The sequence below is a fragment of the Solanum pennellii genome, chromosome 7, assembly GCF_001406875.1.
Source record: "Solanum pennellii chromosome 7, SPENNV200".
Lineage (NCBI taxonomy): Eukaryota > Viridiplantae > Streptophyta > Magnoliopsida > Solanales > Solanaceae > Solanum > Solanum pennellii.
Genome location: NC_028643.1, coordinates 78143100 through 78166556, shown reverse-complemented (window position 1 = coordinate 78166556; position 23457 = coordinate 78143100). Strand labels below are relative to the sequence as shown.

General features: G+C 35.6%; 5 protein-coding genes across 6 annotated transcripts; 4 read left to right on the top strand and 1 right to left on the bottom strand.

Annotated features, from left to right (window-relative positions):
* The first annotated feature begins 621 nt into the window (after positions 1-621).
* On the top strand, positions 622-7637 carry LOC107026051 (fimbrin-1). Of its 2 annotated transcripts, none has more exons than XM_015226890.2 (15): positions 622-832; positions 1131-1240; positions 1350-1520; positions 1743-1981; positions 2067-2238; positions 2325-2363; positions 2545-2613; positions 2719-2835; positions 3132-3343; positions 3949-4104; positions 4231-4430; positions 5126-5283; positions 5369-5465; positions 5872-5963; positions 6387-7637. In XM_015226890.2, exons 2-15 carry the CDS (start codon positions 1157-1159, stop codon positions 7257-7259), a joined length of 2679 nt encoding a protein of 892 aa, XP_015082376.1. In that variant the 5' UTR covers positions 622-832; positions 1131-1156; the 3' UTR covers positions 7260-7637. The 2 variants fall into 2 exon arrangements, with proteins under 2 accessions (XP_015082376.1, XP_015082375.1); XM_015226889.2 differs by having other exon boundaries at positions 1128-1240.
* Positions 7638-8038: 401 nt separating this feature from the next.
* Positions 8039-9172, top strand: LOC107025323 (probable long-chain-alcohol O-fatty-acyltransferase 5). The gene has a single exon (XM_015226107.2). The coding sequence runs from the start codon at positions 8096-8098 to the stop codon at positions 9146-9148; it is 1053 nt and encodes a 350-aa protein (XP_015081593.1). The 5' UTR covers positions 8039-8095; the 3' UTR covers positions 9149-9172.
* A 1021-nt stretch (positions 9173-10193) lies between these two features.
* Positions 10194-11395, top strand: LOC107025378 (probable long-chain-alcohol O-fatty-acyltransferase 5). Its single transcript, XM_015226169.2, has one exon. It carries the CDS (start codon positions 10284-10286, stop codon positions 11316-11318), a length of 1035 nt encoding a protein of 344 aa, XP_015081655.1. The 5' UTR covers positions 10194-10283; the 3' UTR covers positions 11319-11395.
* Positions 11396-13037: 1642 nt separating this feature from the next.
* Positions 13038-18031, top strand: LOC107026137 (cell division protein FtsZ homolog 1, chloroplastic-like). Its single transcript, XM_015227000.2, has 6 exons — positions 13038-13396; positions 15399-15498; positions 15845-16074; positions 16690-16857; positions 17211-17444; positions 17548-18031. The coding sequence occupies exons 1-6, from the start codon at positions 13136-13138 to the stop codon at positions 17812-17814; spliced, it is 1260 nt and encodes a 419-aa protein (XP_015082486.1). The 5' UTR covers positions 13038-13135; the 3' UTR covers positions 17815-18031.
* Positions 18032-18354: 323 nt separating this feature from the next.
* On the bottom strand, positions 18355-23445 carry LOC107024436 (transcription initiation factor TFIID subunit 6-like). The gene is made up of 12 exons (XM_015225420.2): positions 22590-23445; positions 22315-22401; positions 21944-22045; positions 21748-21856; positions 21345-21448; positions 21127-21264; positions 20949-21044; positions 20333-20457; positions 19930-20062; positions 19617-19742; positions 19353-19464; positions 18355-18870 (listed from the first exon to the last, which is right to left on the bottom strand). Exons 1-12 carry the CDS (start codon positions 22713-22715, stop codon positions 18446-18448), a joined length of 1683 nt encoding a protein of 560 aa, XP_015080906.1. The 5' UTR covers positions 22716-23445; the 3' UTR covers positions 18355-18445.
* Positions 23446-23457: the final 12 nt, after the last annotated feature.

The following is a 23457-nucleotide window of genomic DNA, read 5'->3' as shown; positions in this document are numbered from 1 at the left end:
TTGTGTCAAAGTTTAACTTATCAAACAAAATTAAACTTCAAAAATTTAATGTTCAGTATCTATTTTTAGTTACCGATTATCAAATTATTAAAATTGAACCCAACACCAAACCTTCCCTTCAATAATATTGAAATGATATGTACCAAAAAAAAATGCTTGGATTTGTTTTATAATATTTATGATATTTCCGTATTTCAAGATTCAAATAGATTTAATTTGACCGTAATTATTATTTTATATATCGAAAGCTATTAAATATTTTGAAGATTTTATACCCATATTCATATTTACGGTCAAACTTAAGTTATTTGACTGTTAATATTTTAAAAATTTTATATTTACGGTCAAATTTATGTTATTTAACTGTCAATATTTTGAAGATTTCATATTTACGGTCAAATTTAAGTTATTTGATTGTCAATATTTTGGAGATTTCATATTTATAATCAAACTTAAGTTATTTGACTGTTAAAATTCTAACGATATCACGTAAATTGAGACAGACGGAATGTGACGGAGTTAATGCTTAGGTGTAAAAATTAAAAGATGAGTTGTTGAATGTAGAAGAAGCTTATTGCATTTATTTTACCCCACATTATCAAAGTGGGCCTCCATTACCTTAACTGGCTTCATCTCCTCATAGTCTTTGCGTGTCCACAGCCCAAATCTTCTCCTTCTCTCTCTCTTCCTCCTCTGTTTTTGCTCCAAATCAAAGCAAACACCCATCTCTCTCTGTTGAAGAGTTTTCTATAATTGACAAGAACAGTCAAAACCTTGAAATTAACAAGGAAACGAAGTTGGTTTAAGCAAATCTTTGGTTTTTTTTAGTAAGGTAACTTGTTAATGGATTATAGTCAATCATATGGTTGTTCAGTTTGATGTTTGGACTAGGGATGATAATTTTGTATGTTGAGTAATGGGTAATTGGAAATTCATTGACTTGACGTCTCTGCTTTGCATGAAGTATAAAACAGTTAGTTTTGGTTGCTCATTTTGGATTTACCCATTAGTGTTGACTGGGTGTGTTTGATTTTTTGTGGGGCTGTTGAAATTCTGGGTTTTATAGCTTCATGTTGAATTTAAGTGGAAGTTTTTGGATGGGGTTTGATCTTTTTGTGTTATTGCAGTAGTACTGGGAATCGCGGAGGAAAGGGAGATGTCTTTTGTTGGTGTTATTGTTTCTGATCAATGGCTACACAGTCAATTCACTCAGGTGGAGCTTCGCAGCCTCAAATCGAAAGTATGGTTTCGACTCCTTTTCTATCTGCTTGTTGGATTTGATTGATGTTTTGTGTTTTGAATGTGGATGTTTACAATCTGTTGGTTTGTTTGTTTTTTTGGTTCCTTAGTTCATTTCAGTTAAGAGTCAAAATGGTAAAGTTACAATTGGAGACTTACCGCCTTTGATGGCGAAATTAAAGGCTTTCAATGAGATGTTTAATGAGGAAGAGATCCGGAATATCTTGGCTGAATCAGGTTCAGATGTGAATGATGAGATTGATTTCGAAAGCTTCCTTAAAGTGAGTATTTAATTAAGTTTTTTTTGTATTAGCGAGTTCATTTGGTTTGTTTACTCATTGCTGTTGACTGAATGGAAATGAACAATGTAGATTAGTCTAGTAATTAAACAAAGTTTTCAGGGGTTCTTGCTGATTGACAAGAACATAGAATTTGCTGTACTTTCACCTCATTATTCTGAATTTAGTTTAGTGACATTATGTTCAATTGCTTGTGTTCGACAGACATACTTGAATCTACAAGCTCGAGCTGCCCCAAAAGTAGGCAGTTCTAAAAGTTCGTCTTCCTTCCTGAAGGCTTCCACAACTACACTCCTTCACACGATCAGTGAATCAGAGAAATCATCTTATGTTGCTCATATAAACAGCTATTTAAGAGATGATCCATTCTTAAAGCAATTTCTTCCAATAGATCCAGCTTCAAATGCTTTGTTTGATTTGGCAAAGGATGGAGTTCTTTTATGGTATTTAAACTTAACCTGTTTTTATGTTATTCTATGATGAAAGTTTCTGTTGGCTCATTATACTTTTCTTTATTTGGTTCATTAGTAAGCTGATCAATGTAGCTGTACCTGGCACAATAGACGAGCGGGCTATTAACATGAAACGAGTAATTAACCCATGGGAGAGAAATGAGAATCACACCCTTTGCCTCAATTCTGCAAAGGCTATTGGCTGCACTGTTGTCAATATTGGCACTCAGGACCTGGTTGAAGGACGAGTGAGTTCAATATTTTTTCTTCATTTGCATTACTTCAATGAACCTCTGGGATGTATGTATAAGTTTTTTTTTCTATATCTTTGCAGCCTCACCTAGTACTTGGGCTTATTTCTCAAATCATAAAGGTTAGGTCCTGATTTATATTTCTATGTGTTCTCTGCCTAGATTTTATGGAGTCGCAAAAGGGCACTACAGTTATGGCAGATTATGTTTGGTTAATCGTATAGCACTTGAAATTTGGGTTGATTATACTGACTTTTTTCTGTCTCTCTCCTCTCCCGGTTCTTGCCGATTGTGTATCTGAAGATCCAACTATTGGCAGATCTCAACCTCCGGAAGACCCCTCAGCTTGTGGAACTTGTGGAAGACAGCAATGTAATTTAATCTCTCTTGTCCGAAGCGGCTCTGGTTTTATTTCCAATCCATGTGCATATCTACGAACTACACAAGCAAATATCTGATTATTGTTAACTTGTTCAGGATGTCGAGGAGCTCATGGGGTTAGCTCCAGAAAAACTCTTGCTAAAATGGATGAATTTTCATCTGAAGAAAGCCGGTTACAAGAAAACTGTGGCAAATTTTTCTTCTGACTTGAAGGTACATATATTCTTTGTCTTCCCCCTGTCCTCCCAATATCAATTAGTTAAAAAGTTCCCTTTAAAGGAATCTTAATTTGTTTACCCTGTCAAAATAAAATAGAAGTTCCTTATTTAAGTTCCTTAGAAAGATAATCATAGAAATGAAGATGCAAGACACATTCCAATCCAGGTCAGGGTATAACATAACAAATAATGTGGTGTAATATCTAAGCTACACCTTAAATAATGTTGACTATTTGGATTTTAAAGCATATTGACCTCTTGGCAATTACATATTTATGCTCTTTCCTGTAGGATGGGGAGGCCTATGCTTACCTGCTTAATGTACTTGCACCAGAGCATTGCAGCCCAGCAACCTTGGATGTCAAGGATCCCACTGAGAGAGCTAACTTAGTTCTTGAGCATGCGGAGAAAATGGATTGCAAAAGATACCTAGATCCTAAGGACATAGTTGAAGGCTCATCCAATTTAAATCTTGCTTTTGTTGCACAAATATTCCATCAGAGGTAGGAAACTAACATGGCTTCTCTCTTTTTATCTTTTGTGGTTGTCCGCAGTATGATAATTAGGACATAGTTGAAGGTTCAGCCAATTTATTTTCTTGCTTTTGTTGCAAAAATATTCCAGTAGAGGTAGGACGGTAGGACCATAACGTGGCTACACTTTTTTGAATCTTTTGTAGCTCCTTTTGTTGTTGTGCTCAGTATGATACTTGGCAACATAATCATAGAAGCACAAGAGGGGTAATCACATTATTTTTGAGGAACATTTCAACCGCTGTAAAAGCAATCATGTATTTATTGTGCATGCACAACTACATTTTCCTCTCTTTTGTTTATTGCTTGAGATATCTATTTTGCAAATATTCCTGATTGATGCTCCACTTAGATTCTAAAACAATGTGCCTACAAAAGTCATCATCTGCCTTTTACATTTTATGTATTTCTGGAGCCTTCTGTTGTCATTCTAAGTATGAATGAGGCTGATCTCTGCATTTTCTGTTTTCTTGTTATATTATTTTGGTTTTGGTTTGAGTTGCGAAAGGAGAGCGTGATGCAAGTTTTTTAGTTGAAGCAGATGGCCATTGTTGAGAAATGGGTTTCTTTTTCAGGAGTGGATTGTCTACAGACAGCAAGAAGGTATCCTTTGCGGAGATGATGACAGACGATGAGCTAATTTCCAGAGAGGAGAGATGCTTTCGATTATGGATTAATAGTCTTGGGATAAACTCTTATGTCAATAATTTGTTTGAAGATGTAAGAAATGGGTAAGTGATTGGTCTTGTTACATGGATCACTCCAGATATGAAAAAGGACGCCTGCTTGTAAAAGTTGTAACTTGACTTTGTAGGTAGAATTTAACTCTGCCTCAACTTTACCATTCACTTTTGTAGATGGGTACTTCTGGAGGTGTTGGACAAGGTTTCTCCAGGATCTGTTAATTGGAAGCACGCAACCAAACCTCCAATAAAGATGCCATTTAGGAAGGTTGAAAACTGCAACCAAGTTGTCAAGATTGGGAAGCAGTTGAAGCTTTCCCTTGTAAATGTGGGAGGAAACGATTTTGTCCAAGGGAATAAGAAGCTTATACTTGGTAATGTCTCAGAATCCGTTTTGTTTGTTTCACATGTGAATTGTGAGGCTTATTTCTCTTCTTGTCTATGTGTGAACATAATCACTTCAAAGATTTATGAGCTCCCAAGATTCTATGATTTAATACAATTGGGCTATTACTTTATTCAAGCTTATTGATGGTATTATGTATTATAAATGATTCCATCAAGGAACTTTTGGGTTGTTTTCCTACTATAATCATTCTCTGTGTGATGTGTATAATGATTCATCTTCAATAATCTAGCAAGCTAAGACACAACATTTTTCTTACATAGTAAGATGTGTCCAGTTATTGTGGTGCTAAAAGTGAAGAAATCTTCCAGGACCCTGTAAATGAGTAGTCTCGAAAATTGGATTATAATTTTAACCAATGCGGAATTTTAGTTGTATTATTCTCAAAGCTGGTTAATGTGGTTGCACTTATTGAATCATCATCATTCATGGTTTAGCAGTCTTACCTAATACGTGAGCCCCTCATTATTGATGATCTGTTATTATGCATCCTCAGCAGTGAACTTTTTGATCTTGTGTGTTTTTTCATGTGATTATGTTGTTCATGCAACTAAATACCTTAGTTTTTCTTCTTTGAGTGATATGCTTTACGACATATGTAAGCCTTGTAATTAGTGCTTCTTAGCACATCACTTATGTATTCATATATATATTCTTTTCCAGCTTTCCTGTGGCAGTTGATGAGGTTTAATATGCTTCAGCTTTTGAAGAACTTGAGATCGCGTTTCCGAGGGAAGGAGATTACTGATGCTGATATTCTCTCTTGGGCAAACAAAAAAGTCAAAAACACTGGAAGAACATCTAAAATGGAGAGTTTTAAGGTGAAGTATCACCAGTTCCTGTTCAATTGGCATAAATTTCAACTTTGTCTGTGATTTTAACTTACAATTAGTGGTTTTTGTTTAGGATAAGAGCCTTTCAAATGGATTGTTCTTTCTCGAGCTTCTCAGTGCTGTGGAGCCAAGGGTTGTTAATTGGAATCTTGTCACCAAGGGCGAAAGTGGTATGGAGTTTATTTGTGCAAAATTTAGTATCTCGTCTTTTTTTCTCTTCTTGGGCATGCAGGCAGTCACTCTCCGTTACTGAACTGCCAGAGTCTTCTCTTTCACTTACACAATCAAGAATGTCAACTTGCCCTTGCAATATTGAATTCAACTTTCTAGCGTGAACTACTAGCTCTGAACTCTTCCTTAGTTTATGGGTTGAGGAATTTGAATTTCTAGAGGGTGCAACTTACTTTCTAGGCTTTTAATGCTTGCGGTCTTCTATCTAACATCATCCAAAAGAATATCAAGTTTCTCAAAAGGGTCATAGTGCAACAGGGTTTTACACATTCTGATTTTTCATTCTACTTGGTCATCTTATGGGATGCAGTGCTCCAAACTAAAATTTCTTTTGTTCTGTGACAGATGAGGAAAAGAAGTTGAATGCTACCTATATCATCAGTGTTGCACGGAAACTTGGGTGTTCTATCTTTCTGTTGCCTGAGGATATCATGGAGGTGAGTATGCTGTCATTTTGAATTGCTGCTAATAGTTCCTGTGTCCATTATAGTAGGCTTAACAAGAACCAGATAGATACAACACAAACTTTCCAAGGTAAAAAGAATTTAAAACCTTCTGGGACTTTTAAGACATGTTTAAAACAGAGACTATTTGACAAGTGAGACTAGCTCTAGTGGTTGAGCATCTCCACCATCAATAGGTAGGTTGAAGGTTTGAGTCACGCTGGATGGAGGGTAAATGGGAACACTATTGATCCTTCTGATAGGGTGGGTGGGTAAAAAAACAAACTATTCTTTGTCCACTTACAATACAGAGAAAGGTATGCCCGCGTCTGCTTCATCCTATATTCTTCTCTGTGCAACAATGTATTCCTGAGACCTGATTATGACACTATCCTTCTTGGGTTCACGTGTGGACAGGTTAACCAAAAGATGATCCTCACTCTCACTGCCAGCATCATGTACTGGAGCCTTCAGCAGACAGCGGACGATATAGAGTCTCCTGCGAGTACTGTTGCATCTGATGCATCACCAGCAAGATCTATGAATGGCTCTGTGTCCCCCTATACCGCTGCTTCACCTGATGCGTCCCCTGCACCTTCAATTAGTGGAGCATCATCAGCTACTCCTGATGCATCTCCAGCACCATCTGTAAACGGAGATGAGGAAAGCTCACTTATTACTGAAGTGTCAAAGTTGGAGTTGGTTGCTGACTATGCACCATCTGATACTCTTGAAGTGTCAAAGTCGAAGTTGGCTGCTGCTGATGCACCATTTGATACTACTGAAGTTTCAAAGTTGAAGTTGGCTGCTGACGACACACCATCTGATACTACTGAAGTGTCAAAAGTGGAGTTGACTGCTGAGGACGCACCATCTGATACTGCTGAAGTATCACAAGTGGAGTTGGCTGCTGACAACGCACCATCTGATACTACTGAAGGGTCAAAATTGGAGTTGACTGCTGACAACGCCCCATCTGATACTACTGAAGTGTCAAAACCAGAGTTGGCTGCTGAGGACACACTGTCTGATACTACTGAAGGGTCAAAATTGGAGTTGGCTGCTGAGGACGCACCATCTGATACTACTGAAGGGTCAAACTTGGAGTTGGCTACTACCGATGCACCATCTGATGCTACTGAAGTGTCAAAGCTCGAGTTGGTTGCTGACGATGCACCATTCGATACGTTAGCATCTCCAATGCAGTCTCAAAATGCAGAGATACCATCACATGCACCCTCATCCTCACTACTTGAGGATACACAACAACAGTACAGCCTCTTCTCATGAAGTTGAAAATGAAGGTACAGAACCAGATAATGAACTATAGTTAAATGTTTTCGTCTTTACAGCTACGAGAGACAAATAATAAGCTAGGGGGAGAAAGCAAGAAGAACATAAACGAAGAGAACATACATGTGTTTTAGATGAATTATACTCAAAAGTGCAAAATGCTTTTAGATACAAATATAGATAAAAGTACACAATGTTATCAACTCAGCACGATAGTACCTCTGGAAGAATCAACTGTACTATTTCCAATTTTGTTTCCTGCTACTTTTTTTGTAGTTTTTTTTTCTCATCTGAATGTAAGTAGAGAATTTGATTCATTAGATGTATGATTTATATTTTGAAAATATTCTCAGTAATTCATACTTTTTATTTTTATTTTTTGAGGTTGCAACACTAATATTATAATGGAGAAGGGAAGAACATTAAAAATGTTATGTATTTATTCATTTGATTTAATGTAAACATACTACTATAAAAGTTTAGTTCTTTTGAATGATGAAGTAGACTTTTTCACGATATATATTACTACTTCCAATTGTGTTTTTTTCGTGAGAATTTGATCATGTTTAACTTTAAAATTCTGATAAAATTCGATACGTTAGTGTTGATATTACATCATTAAACAATCTTTACTAGTTTTCCGCATAACTTATGTTTCAAACTCACAATATATGTGTGAATAAACAAACTTTGCACAATAAAATTACGTATAACACACATTTTCACATCATTATTCAAGGTCCATAAATAGAAGATATTATCATAGATCTTATAATATATTGAAACTTTGTGATATAATTATAATTTTTTTAATCTCAAAAAAAAAGAAGAAGATGTCTTCTAATTATATTTGTTTTTCTGTAATTCCCTCTCTTTGTTACTGTTATTTCATCTCTGCCAAAATCCCAAAAGGTATTCCAAGGCTAATTTCACTTCTCCCCATTTTTTACCTCTTCACAATTCTCCCACTGTACTTTTCTTCTGCATTTCTCACAGCAATCACCACTTTCTCCATTACATGGCTTGCCATCTTCAAGCTCGTGCTCTTCGCTTTCGATCAAGGTCCGTTAATTCACAATGCATCCAATCAAAAAATCATATCACTCCCCGTCTTCATTTCCATAGCCGCTCTACCTCTCAGAACCACCTTTACACCGAACCCTAACAGAAAAAACCCGATGAGTTCAGCTCTACAACTTGTCATATTTGCGGTACTCATGGAGATTGTTCTTCATCACAAAAGTGAAATTCATCCAAAATTAGTGTTGATTTTCTACAGTGTGATGATTTTCCTTATGATTGATATTCTAATTTCTTTGTCTTCTCTTATCGTTAAGAATTTTCTGTGTTTAGATATAGAAATTGAATCACCATCGGATGAACCTTATTTCTCAACTTCGCTACAGGATTTTTGGGGAAGAAGATGGAACCTCACCGTAACACATACGCTGCGTTTCACGGTATATAATCCGGTGAGGTTAGTGTTGTTGAATGTGATTGGTAGGAAGTGGGCCCAACATAGTGCCTCGCTGGCAACTTTTTTAGTTTCGGGATTAATGCATGAGCTGATATTTTACTATGTTAATAATGGTGCGAGACCTTCGGGAGAAATAACGGGCTTTTTTATGTTACATGGGCTTTGTTTAATGGTGGAGATTGAGGTAAAGAAGGCTTTGAAGGATACATTGCGGTTGCCCGGGCTTGTTTCGGGCCCGTTAGCGGTTGGGTTTGTGGTGGTTACTGCGTTAAGGCTTTTTTTTCCACCAATAATTAGAAATGGTGTAGATGAAAGTATACTCGAAGAAGTTGGATTTTGTTTTGATTTTCTTAAAGATAAAATGCTTCAATTTGTAATTTTTGATAAAATTTGTAATTTTGGCTACTAATGTGATGTATCATTATTGATAAATTTTTTATTTGGTCTTCTCAAATATACTAATTTCTCCGTTTTAGTTTCCTTTTTTCTTCCGTTTAAAAAATAATAATATTTTCTTCTTGTTTTTGATAATATTCTATTCTAACTTATATGTTTACAATTATGGAATTAAAATGTGTTTTGATACATATATTTTATATATATTTAATTTAAAATCACGAATGTAAAGATTATCGTATAAAATAGAAAAATAAACTGAAATAGAGAATTATCTTGCGAAAAAAAAAAACACTTCACCTAATAGGCTAACAAATTGTATATTCTAATGAATTTTTTCAGTGTACTTCATGTGTTTATATGAATGTAGCATTTATTGATTTAAAAAATTTGGTAGGAGGGATCTTTTATTATGTTAGGCAAGATATTTTTGAAATAAAAAAATAGTAATGTTTGATTTCTTGTTTGGTTATTAACTTGAGGATAAATTGTATTAGAATTAATAATCAATATTAGGATTCAATAATAGAGCAAGATAAAATGATGAAAGTGACAAAAACATCATGAATCCTCAAATCTTTTACTATTAGATAAGATTAATGGTATTTTAATAAATAAATATTTTCATTAACTTAATGTATATTATTTTTTATATAACAAATTAAACAATTATAATATCAGAACAATGATTCAAATATAATTAATCTCATCATAATTTGTAATTCAAATCGAACAATTCCTACATTATTATAACAAAAAAAATGTGGTGCAGTAGATGAACTTGTTCATTCCTTAATTAAAGGTTTCAGATTCAAGTTATGGATATAAAAAAAAATCCTTCACAGAGAGTGTTTTCCCTCGAGTGAGATTCTACAGCAATAAACATCTATAATAATCAAGCTCTAATACGAATTCTAGACATCAAATTAAAAAAATTTGAAAAGAAACTTACATTACTACTTGTAGTTGTGCTTTTTTTGGTGTGACACATGTGTATCCCATTTGTGGTCTTTATTTAATTCACTTTTTAAGTACTCTAGTTTGGTAGGTGAAAATAGATCAATAGAGAACACACACTCTCCTTTTGTTGGTGCTATAAATCACAAAGAGAGGGCAAAAATCCAAAAAAACAACCAAAGTCCAAGAAAATGTCATCAATTAACATTTGTCTCTCTATAATCCTCTCTCTTTGCTACTCCTATTTCATATCATCCAAAATCCCCAAAGGTACTCCAAGGCTAATTTCACTTCTTCCCATTTTTTACCTCTTCACAATTCTCCCACTTTACTTTTCTTCTTCATTTCTTATAGCACTCACCACTTTCTTCATTACTTGGCTTGCCAATTTCAAACTCCTCCTTTTTGCCTTTAATCAAGGCCCTCTTTCTTCATTCACACAAAAAAGTGCAACAAATCTTCCTATATTCATTTTTATGGCTTCTCTTCCTCTAAGATCCAAACAAAATATGAAAAACCCCACCAAGAAAATCCCATTAAATCTAGGTTTAGAATTTGTCCTTTTTGCAATTTTCTTAGAGTTGACTTTTCATCATAAAAGTCAACTCCACCCTAAATTAATCTTGATTTGTTATTGTTTCTTGGTTTTTCTCATGATTGATATTCTTGTAGCATTATCTAGCAATATTGTTAAAATAATCTTAGTGGGGTTTGAGTTAGAATTAGAGCCACCATCAAATGAACCTTATTTATCAACTTCCCTTCAAGATTTTTGGGGACACAGGTGGAATCTCACCGTAACCAATACACTTCGTCTCACCGTATACAACCCGGTGAGGTCAGCATTGTCAGAAGTTGTCAGGAGGATGTGGGCCCTACGTGTTGCCGTGCTGGCAACGTTTGTCGTATCCGGTTTAATGCATGAGCTTTTGTTTTATTACGTTAATCGTGTGAGCCCTTCGTGGGAAATGACGGGCTTTTTTGTGTTACACGGGCTTTGTGTGATGGTGGAGATTGGTGTTAAGAGGGCTTTAAAGGATACGTGGCAGCTACCGGGCTTTGTTTCGGGCCTGTTAACGGTTGGGTTTGTGGTTGTTACTGCTTTTGGGCTTTTTTTCCCACCAATAATTAGGAATGGTGCTGATGAAAGGGTACTTCAAGAAGTTGGGTTTTGCTTTGACTTCATCAAAGTTAAAATGTTTCAATTTGTTGGTTATTTTAGATAAATTTTGTAATTATTGGTTATTATAAGAAAAGTTGATTTGTTCATTTTGGATACATATATATAATTATCGTTATATTATAATTTTATGTTCGTTAGACAAAACACACGTGTAGTGCATATGTAATAGTTTTGCTTGTGGAAGGTTGGAATAGTGCGTTGCTCTCACTTATGTTCACTTTCGTTTTAGAAGTCAGGCATCTCAAACAAAAATACGATACCTCAAAAGTGGCTATTTGGTAAAGGATTGATCAAAAGAGTCCATCTATGGCAGCCCAAGTCCAGTAACTCTGGGTAGGGCTTGTACTTTAGGCCCATTTATGGATTTAAAACATCATATGGACATGGATAACCATGCTAGATATATAATTTACGTGAGTGTTATCTTAATTTTTTTTTAATCGTTGTTTAAATATTATCTCTATTTTAAAAAGTTTCAGAGATGTAGTGTTTTAGAAAACATTAGACTATGGTCTGTTGTTCGGCTATTCACTTATATATTATTCAATCTTATAGATAAAAAATTAAATTGCTATTTTGTTTATACTTGTTCCAAATTAAACATTAATTCATATTATTTTTATCTTGTTCAACATAAAACATTTTTCTATACTAATAATATATTTATAGTACTTTTTTATTTGCATATACCCTTTGTTAAAATATCCTTGTAGCTCACTCCATGTCCTTTCTTTTTGAACCTACCACCTCTTGTCTCTTTTTAGCTTTCTTTTTTTGTTTGTTTTCTATAATTTACTTCTTCTTCTTACTGTGGTATTTGGGTGTCGCTTTGTAAATCCGACTAGTTGTATCTATTGAGTTACCGCTGTTTCAAGGCGGGTGCACCACGGTTAATTTCACAGGACCTTGGAAACGCAATCGATTTGTAATGTCTCCATGTGGCCTTGCTGGGGCTCAAACTGGTGACATGAAGGACTTTGTCCTCATGCCTTTACCAGCCGAGCTTTATTTGTTTATCATTTTATGTTTACTCTAATTGTTTGGAAAAAAGATATTAATGTTAACACAAGAATTCAAGAATTAACTTCATGATCCAATAAAATGGTAATAATGTAATCTAAGTGAACTTGTATATAAAGCAAATTCATCCATTTATCTATGTAAATACTCCCCGATTTCTATTCCTTCCGATCTAACTTAATAGTTAATTTAAACACTATTTCTTTTTACACATTCATTATACATGTATAAATTATTGATTTTGAACTCAATAATTTCACATGACTAGGATCACAATTCAAACATTTTAAACGCTTATGAGTGTGTACAAGTTACCTGCACCGTGCCTCTCGCTAGGACATGAATTATAAATTTGATCGAACTTAATAATTGATCAGACTCATTATTTATTTTTGAAACGTTTATTAATATGTACAAATTACTAATTTTGAGCCCAATAACTTAAACAAAATTAGAATCACAAATCAATACGATTCCAAATTTTAATTCCGCCTATGAGCATGCATACGTTACCTGCACCATCAAGAAACAGAGCTACGATATCAGTTTCAGTCGAACTCAATAACTTTGATTTAAACTTTATGCGTAACTTAAATCATAAATTATATCTATACAACTCAAAACTTTAAGGAGAAACTCATATGTTTCAAATCTCAATTTTCAAATACCACATTTTTTAAAAAGGGAAATAAAAGAAGTTTATGTGTACCATAATCCATATAATACAAGAGGAAAGTGAGAGGAGTAAAAAACAAAATATTTATTTGTTTGAAAAAAATCTAAAACCCTAAAATCAACACTACAGAATTTTGGGTAAACTAAAATACAGAGAAAGCAACAATGGCGATTTTAGGGCTCTCAAATCCAGCAGAATTAGCTTCTTCTCCGTCTTCTTCCTTAGCCTTTTCTCATAGGCTGCATTCTTCCTTCATTCCTAAACAATGCTTCTTCACCGGAGCTCGCCGGAAAAGTTTTTGCCGGCCTCAACGTTTCAGCATTTCAAGTTCATTTACTCCGATGGATTCTGCTAAAATTAAGGTCGTCGGCGTCGGTGGAGGTGGAAACAATGCCGTTAACCGTATGATTGGTAGTGGTTTACAGGTATCTATCCTCTTTTCCTTTTTGTCCCTTTCTCTTTTTCTCAATTTGGTTGCTTTATGGTAAAAACACGAGTTTTGTTGTAGTATCTTATCTACTGTTTCAAGTTTTGTTGCTTTCTCAGTGTCTTTATATGCTATTTCCAGTAAAAAAGGATAGACTTGGATTTTATTTTATTTTTGGTTATTTTGTTCATCTTGTATATACATATTTAAGAGAATGTTTTCAAATTAGCTAGCTAATGAAACTCCAAAAGTATTTAGGATAGAAATGAGAGTAAAAGAAAAAGGAATATGTTTCGATAAGAAAGTATGGACTCAGTAAGAGCATTTTCGTTTGGTTCATATTTTAACTGTCATACATGTCATGAATTTTGATAGTTCTGTTTCTGAAGTTTTAGATCAGAATATGATTGGTTGCCTGTTTCTGGCTTCATTGATTGGTTTTGGGAACAACTCTGTCTTCAAGTGAGGCCTAAACTTCTTGTTGTATGCCTATTTGTCGATATTTGCATCAAAGTTTGTATCTCAATGCATAATGAAGTAATAATAGGAGAAAGGTATTTTATAGGCTTTCTTATCCAGGCTCGGCGAGAACAAGACGAGAGACTATGCTCTATGCTTTGTTCCTGCCACGGCTGGAGCTATAGTGTAACATGGGGTTCAGGCGAACCAAGTAGCTTTTGCGTAGACTTATGTGTACTAAAAACTCAAGAAACAAATGTATTGTTGTTGACGTGTGAAACAACACACAAAAACAACCGGATAGTTCAGTGGTGCGTGCGTGGGCTGCGAAGCTTTTGTGTCCCCTAGTTATATGGGTTCGAAACTCGGTAGCTGCGCATCATTTGTAGTTGAATTTTTGCTATATATGCTCTTTGTCTGAAAGGGAATATTCATTACTCTCTATTAGTTTCTCATAGGTCCTTTTTTCCTTTCTATATGCAGTTTTTTTTCCGGAAAAGAAAAAATCATTAAATTAATAGTTGAAAAAACCAAAAAAATTTAAATATATAGTTGTTGACGCGTGAAACAACATACAAAAATAATCGGATAGTTCAGTGGTGCGTGCGTGGGTTGTGAAGCTCTTGTGTCCCCTAGATATATGGGTTCGAAACTCAGTAGCCGCGCGTCATTTGTAGTTGATTTTTTGCTATATATGCTCTCTTTCTAGAAGAGAATATTCATTACTCTCTATTAGTTTGTCATAGTTCCTTTTTTCCTTTCTATGTGCAGTTTTTTCCCGAAAAAGAAAAAATCATTAAATTGATAATTGAAAAAACCAGATAAGTAAATGTTGTACTGAAGTGCCATCGGTCATTTATTGTTTGCAAAACATGATAAGTATGATGATAGGTACTTATTCAAGTACAGTTTCAAAAAATTTATTTAGTATTCAAGTAGTTTGTGGTATTTAGTTTGTCGTTTTTTTGAATATAACAAATATCAGTATTTGTTCATTCGTTTGGTGATTGTTATACAATAGCTTGAGGTCATTGTCGTATCTTAAAATTCAGAACCCGTAAACCTAAAATCCTGGCTCCCCCTCTATTACTTCCTTTACTTTAGAACATAGGATCTCATAACCAATCTTCTTCTTTCATTTGACTTGAGATTTCCTTTTATCTTAGCAACAAATTGGTTACCCTTGGATTCTCTGTAACCATCTAATGATTGATTTGTGGGCATTTTGTTGACTGCCTGATTCTCTTAATGCGGATTTCTAATTCTTTATCTTCCAGAAAAGCATATGTTGGAATACAATGCCATTACAAGGTTGCATGTATACTTGTAGTGCTTGTAAACGAATTTGTGCCATGAAGAGAAGCTAGAAATATCCTTACAAAATAAAGGAAAGGAAAGCTAGAAATTTCTTGTTGTCTATAGGATTTTTCGATCAGTTAGCTTTTTGTTATTATCTATTCTGAAAAAAAATGAAATGCCTTGTCATGATCCCATCCCTTCATTTCATATGACAAATCTAAATGCTGCATGGCCAAAAATAGGGTGTTGACTTCTATGCTATAAACACGGATGCTCAAGCACTGGTACAGTCTGCAGCCGAGAACCCACTTCAAATTGGAGAACTTCTGACTCGTGGGCTTGGTTAGCACTCTTCTGTCTCTTTATAATGAAATTACTCTTTCATAATAGCTGTTTTTCATTAATCAAATTCAACCTAGTTAAAAGAACTTCGGGAAAAGCTAACATTAAGACAGTTATACTCTATCCTGTCTTTAGAAAATGACAGAGTATTACTTTATTATTATGTACATGGAATCATGCGGTGTCACATCTTGCTCTAGATGTAGATGCCTTTTGTTTTGCTATTGATTTTGAGGCTTATGTTCAATGGTTTAACAAGCACAACATTATTATGCTTCTTGATAAGCTAGTTAACTCTTTCTTTATTCGTAATGATTTGTTAAGTAAGTCGCTTTTAGAGATGCAGGTACTGGTGGCAATCCTCTTTTAGGGGAACAGGCAGCAGAGGAGTCAAAGGAAGCTATTGCAAATTCTCTTAAAGGTTCAGATATGGTTTTCATAACAGCAGGAATGGGTGGAGGTACAGGATCTGGTGCGGCTCCTGTTGTGGCTCAAATAGCAAAAGAAGCAGGTTATTTGACTGTTGGTGTTGTTACATATCCATTCAGCTTTGAAGGACGTAAAAGATCTGTGCAGGCAGGTCCCATTTTCAGTTCCTTGGAGACTAGTGATTTACTTCTTCTTCTGGACTTTTGGGGATCTTTCTGCTTCACATCAATTATAAAAGGTTGAAACATGTAGGATATCCCTGCTTATAAAGGGAAGAGGATATCCAAGGCGATAAAAAAAGTTGCAAGAAAATAAAAAACAAGCAATTGGATTTCTTTAAATTCTTTTGAGGTTCTGGCTTAACTAGCTGTATCAGTATCCAAAAAAGGAAGAAGAGTAGGAAATCTTTTAGGAAGATGCATTTTCATTTCTTTTAATTACTGGAGACATGTTTCATGTGGAAGGGAGTGAGGTGAAGATGGTATGAGTTGTATGGTTGCGAGTTTATAGATTAGCGGTTGAGATGCACTAGAAACTTATAGTGTTCCTTGATGTATCTAAAGGATATCAAGTGCTTTCTAAGGCGAAAATGTTCACATGCTCAAGCCTGAAAAAGATTCTGACTTTTCAAACTGTCTGATTTTCTTTTTTGTGCCAAATCCTACGTTCCTTTGTCATAAAGATTTTTTGTTCATGGCAATGCTTTATTTCTCCTGTCATCCATAGTCTTTCATGTTTCTGTTTGAACTTATTGACCGACAGGCTCTGGAAGCAATTGAAAAACTTCAGAGAAATGTTGACACACTTATAGTAATTCCCAATGATCGTCTACTAGATATTGCCGATGAGCAGACACCACTTCAAGATGCTTTTCTTCTTGCGGATGATGTATTACGTCAAGGTGTCCAAGGAATATCTGATATAATCACTGTGAGTTCCTTTGTCAAAAGCCAACATCTCTTTTCTTTAAATGATATGCTGAAATTCTTCTTTGTATAATATAAATGTATAATGTCATCGTACTGGTGATGTTACTTCACTAAATTCCTTAAACACACTTGCGGACACTCACCAACACTGAAAAGGGCCTATATCTTCTATGATGATTTTTTTCTGTACTAAATATTTTCATAAAGTTGCATCTGTTTAATACCATATCAAAAAAAGTTCTCCCATTAAAAAAGGATTGCAAATTTACCCATTTGCAATGTACCATGTTATTAGCTTTATTGGAGTATGCATTATAAATCTAGATATAATATGAACTGGTCCTTTTTCGGTAGATTCCTGGGCTTGTGAATGTGGATTTTGCCGATGTAAAGGCAGTGATGAAAGACTCTGGAACTGCAATGCTCGGAGTGGGGGTTTCATCAAGCAAGAACCGAGCTGAAGAAGCAGCCGAACAAGCAACTCTGGCCCCTCTAATTGGGTCGTCAATTCAATCTGCAACTGGGGTAGTATATAACATTACAGGAGGAAAAGACATAACTTTGCAAGAAGTGAATAGGGTGTCACAGGTATTGATGAACTTTTTTGTTCTCTTTCTTCTGTTCTTCGTACCTCCAGAAGTATTAAAGAAACCTTTGGCTCTATATTAAACGTTGGCAATATTTCTCACAGGTTGTTACCAGTCTAGCTGATCCCTCTGCTAACATCATATTTGGTGCTGTTGTTGATGAGCGTTACAATGGTGAAATACACGTGACAATAATTGCAACTGGTTTCACCCAGTCGTTTCAGAAGACACTTCTATCTGACCCACGGGGAGCAAAGCTAATCGAGAAGGGGGCAGGAATCAAAGAAAACATGGCATCACCTGTTACTCTGAGATCATCAAACACACCTTCAACAACCTCACGGACACCTACTCGAAGGCTGTTCTTTTAGCTCCTTCATATTGTTTTATTTTACAGCTTCATTACTCTCCTTTTGAGTTTCTTCCTTTGTATTTAACATGTTTTGCTGAAGGGAAACTGATTGGTGTTTGCATGTGGCTGTATAGAGAGTGATTATTCTTTATCAGATGCATATTCAGCTATGCTCTCTTGTGACATGCACGTTTTTACGCATGTAAAATATTGATACCTGTTGATTATTTCCCCTTCGATGAATGTTGGGACTCGTAAATAGGTTGGAAAACTTTGCTCTTCACCACTTTATTTGTTACATTACAGATTACGTTCATAGCAACAGAATGGCTATGGAAATATACAGCACAAAGGGACAAAGATAAGCAGATAACCCACATCTGTTTGAAGAGACATGCTGTGAAAAAACATTATACTTGTACATTCATAAGTCCATGTCCCGGCCAAAGCTAGGATATGGAAATTCTACCTTTCTACGAACATTTCACCCTCCCAGACTTCACTTGAGGGATTGCATTGGGTGTGTTCTTGGCTAAAGCTAAAGGAATCATATTTGAGATGTGGGGTCAAAAGTATAAAATGTAGTATATATTAAAACGTTAGATACATACTACCCAGAGATGTGAACAATATAGATGCATAGAAGAGGATCACAAAAAGAATGACAATTCAGGGGAAGGTACAAAGAATAACATACTTTCACCAAAATAATCAAATAGAGGTGGCAACAAATTTGCAGCATCCATATCCTTCTTCAGGGCCTGACCAGGAGCAGCTGGTGTTTTTTGGCTTTGCCCGCCAGTAATCTCCCTTTTGCTGGGTTTCGCCACATCGGTCACATTCTTATTTTGCAAATCTTGTGGACTTGATGATAAATCCCCATCTTTAACAGCCAGAACTGTGTCACTTGATGATAAATCCCCATCTGTAACAGCCGGAACTGTGTCATGTCCATCGGTAGCTCCTTGTATGTCTGCTGGCAAAGAATCTGATAGCATTGGTGTAGGACCATCTGTCACTAATTTCTTGGTTGGCGGCTGTGAGACCATGTTGTCCATGCTCGTTTTGCGTTTGTCTAGATAATTATAAAACGGCATTGAGAGAAGTGTATTGATAATCAACGATGACAAAAGTAACATTTTGCATTTGCCACTAGACATTCATGGAAGAGGACTTCCATGGAAACATACAGAATCAATGATGCAAAAGCTTATAGGGATATACATATATACACATTATTTCTTCACTGTAAATGCTTTAAGATATTTGAGGCTTACTGAGTTCCTAATTAGTATCTAGATACCAAGTGAGAGCACTACAACCTTCACAGGTGTTTCAGACAGAAACATGCTGGCATTCTAAAATTTTAGCATACAATTTCCACAAGACCACAACTAAGATATTAAACTATCGAGATCTATCCTACAGAATGTATCATTCTAAGAACCAATTTTGTATTGGCAGTTAGAGCAGAAAGACACTCAGTGGAGAATTTAACACAAATATTTCAAAAACCTGAGTTTAGCAAGGATAAAATTAGTAAAATTCAAGACATACTCGGCAATGTAGTCAAGACTTTCAATTGACTCTTCAGGAATGTCTGATTTGATTGACACAGAGATGCAGGAAGCATCTTGAAATGCTCATACATGCATAGACCCGCAGCGCACTGTAAATGAAAACATAGTTGGAAGAGTCTTCATCAGTGAAGTAGGATATTAATCCGAAATGACAAGTCATGTTAGGCTGCATAAAACATCACAAAAGAAATAAGTTGATGAAATGACAAAGAAAAATGCTTGGATCATGCAAGCAAGCTACCATTAAGGCCCCATATACGCGCCAAGCTTCATGTCTCTTCACTTCATTTTTTTGTTTCTCAAACTGCATTTCAGGCTCCAACAATCGCAAATAAGCTTCAAGATTTGGCAGCACAAGCAGGCGAACCTACACAAAATATATAAGCATCACATATTGCAACAAAAAGTTGTGCCTTAGTCCCAAACAATATTGAGTCAGCTATACAAATCCAAATTGACCATGTTCCCCATTTAAACATTACAGATTGCTAATATCTTTAATTTTAGAAACAATGAAAAGATAAAAAAGAAATAAAGGGATATCAAGGAGATACCACACCAGGTCCAAGAGCTGCTAGCCCTTGAATTGCTCCATAATGCTGTGGCAGTGCCTTAGCTGGATCAAGATAAGCATGCAGCAAAGTCTTCGTGACACGTGGTTGGAGACTGTGATAGACATGACCATATCTGCACAGCAATAACTTGTGAACAACAGAGTCTCAATAAACTATGGAGATTTAACCAAGATCATGGAAGTGAACGACCAACAATTGCCAAGTACTATCGTTTCAAGCAGATTAAGATATGCTTTACACGTGTCAACAATTATACAAATATATAACCACCCCCTGCCCCCCCTAAGACTCCATAAAAATAGTAGGTAGCATAGGAGATGCATGCTTTCTTAGCCTTTGATGAAACAAAACCAAGAGAACGACTGAATAAAGAGATCCTTACCGCCTGCATATTAAAGCAATCAACTTTGCTGTGAAGTCCCTTAGCTCCCAATGGTTGTCAGCGAATTTATTCCCCAGCCTTTTCGCAACAAGGCATGTCATTACAGACGGCATCGACTGGTGCAGCTGGAGGAGGTCAACAAGAGAATCAACAGATGCAACTATAGCAACGTCATTCAGCACCAAAGCCCAAAGTTGCAGGATTAAGCCCAAACCAAATTTCCAGTTATGCATAAGACTAATTTAATGAACAAGTAATTTAAGAACTTAGTCAGAGTAAAGAAAATTCATGTTGTTCCTGAAAGCTAACTCCATCTCTTTTCTTAACAGACATCTACTTAGTTGTCCACCGTGATTCTCCAGGGACATAGTAAGGTTTGAGAAATTCAATTATAAAAGTTCTAGCTTTATAGAGTTAGTTTTTATTAATGTTTTATCCGGCACCCTTTTATTAAAACAAAATGAATAAATAACATCAAATTATTATAAAATATGGTCATCAAGGATAACCAGATTTATAAAGAAAGAGATTATAAAAATTTATCCTGCATCCCTTGAAAAATAAAACGGTAAGTATACAGAAGTAAATGGCACTGAGATATCAGCAAGGGACTCACATATGGTTCAATATGTAAATGAGAATTTTGAAGAAGGCTCCAGACCAGCCTCATCAAAGCAAAAAGGAGATCAAAATTATTCAAATTCCGTGCAACCTGACATAAAACAGAATATCATTACATCATTTATCTCACCTACAAATGTTACATTACTGGACTTGAATTGACCTATATCTACCTCATCAGCAACAAAATATGTGAAGTACGGAACTAAGGGGTGGAGCCCAGGGTCTGTTGCTAAGCTTGCTAAAGCTTCTTTGAAGAGAGGGGAGTTGGATTTGTTCATGATAAGCTCTGTAATCTTGTCATAATAAAGCTGCAAAACAACCAAAGATGCATAAGGATAGAATCATATGTATGGGCAAAGAGGACGCAACCATATTGGTCAAGGTGTACCTGAAGCTCACGGGATAAGACATGCTTAACAGGTACTTTAAGATCAACAGGAACTCCATCCTCCTTATACTCTGCCTTTTGGTTATCAGGAGGTAGAACAAGTGCTGCCATGAAATTAATCTGTCAGTTCCAAGTACAAATTTTATTTTTTGACAAGTTCCAGATATAAAATAACATCCATTATGAATTTTAATTGGTTCTGTTTCATCACTATCCTCTTCCATTTTTTGCAGCCAGAGAGCAGAGAGAAACAAATACCAAACCAAGACAACTAAGAGAATGAGAATCAATATCGTGTTGATAAAACAGCGCACAACAAACAACAGATAACTGGAGAAACCATCATCTATGTATGTTAACATGCTACACAAGTAATTGCTGCTAGTTATTGTAAAAGAAGAACCTTCAAGTGGAGGGTTTTCGGGAATAGCAGGCTGTACCCCTTCTATAGCTAACCAATGAGCAAAAAGAGCAGTATCTAATGGTGCTTTCGGCAGAGGTGCTTCAATCACCTAAAACGCAGAAAGAGAAAACTTACTATACTTCTAGTCCAAAGAAAAAAAGTTGGTAGCAAACCGAAGATATTCAAAATTTCTTACATCTTTGAATTCTATATCCTTCTCTTCAATATAGAACAAATCCTTATGCCCAGCAGCTCTCCTGAATCGTAAGGGATCTCCCGAAGCAAAACCATATATTGGCTGCGCAAGGCACACATATATAACACAGAAAATAAAAGACAAGCAATAAGAACAGATTAGTTTTCACAAAATGATTAGAGTCAATACAATGACAAGCATTCAAATATCCTATCAATGAGCAAGGATGGATGGACATCAGGGCAGTAACTGTAACCTCACCACTGCCTTCAACTCGTAGAAATTCTACACTGAAAATAGTGAATCTAGTGATAAATCCACACCCTACTTACTTATAATCCTGGAGATTTTTTAGTTAATGGGCGAGTTACCTCCACATTTCTCAAGGTGAGTGCAGAATCAACATCATCAGTAGATAAAGTAGTTCTCTTCGAATGGCGCATACACTTTATAGCCTCCTACATTATCAACCAAAAAATGCTATAAATTCACGTGAGGCACAATAATCACCTAAATTTTGAATTTCACGACATTTTTGTTATCTCGAACAGCAAAGTTTAATACAATAATGCGAGCGCCGAGCTTCAAACATGAAATAGAACAGCTGTAGCAAATAGAGATTGACAAATTGGATATGAAGAGGCACCTGCATAATTTCCCGAATACGGTACTCGACGTCGGCGGCGAGAGCTGGCAAGACATCCGGTGATAAATTGCTTATTCCGATGCTTTGTGATATCACGTCGATTGCCTCTTCCGGCACTGTGCTCATTTTTCCGTTAAGAGGCAGTTACGGTGACGATTTCAGATGTAAGGTCGACGGGATTATGCCGGAGTAAGGAAAGGCAGAAGATTACACCAAGTGAAAAAAAAACAAGGAAAGATTTACAATTAATCTGTCCCTTTGGCCATAAATAAGATTTGAAATATTTCAATGATATTTTAAATTACTTATTTATTTTACAAATTGATTTGTATTTCAATTTTAAACTTCGGAATATAGAGTTTGAAAAGTTACAATCCCTATCACACAATAGTGCACTAGAAGGCGGAGAGCTAACTATAAAACTTTGACCTATTCGGATACATACTTTATGAAATGATTCATGCATGTTTGTTACAAAGAGCAACAAGATTGTGCTTCATTTCTATTTCGGTGGTCGATGATGATCAAGGAGACTTAGATTGTCGAACTCTTCTATATGATTGCACATGAAAGATGAATTGGATCGAGATGTGATGCTTATGCCTCTTCTCTATCAATAGAATTTTTATCATTTTCAATCTACGTTAAAGTACCAATCATGTTCTAACTTCAAACTCCATCTATCATGAATAATCTCAATTTGCTTTTCCTAACAAAAATTTAATTTTATTTTCACATCCAAGAATAATATGTTAATCTCTTGCAAAACGATGAGTGACTAGTCACACGAGTAATGCATCTTGCTTTTGTTATTTGCCCAAAGAAAATGAAGAAAATTAAGAGTACATCGTAGAACTAATGCAACACT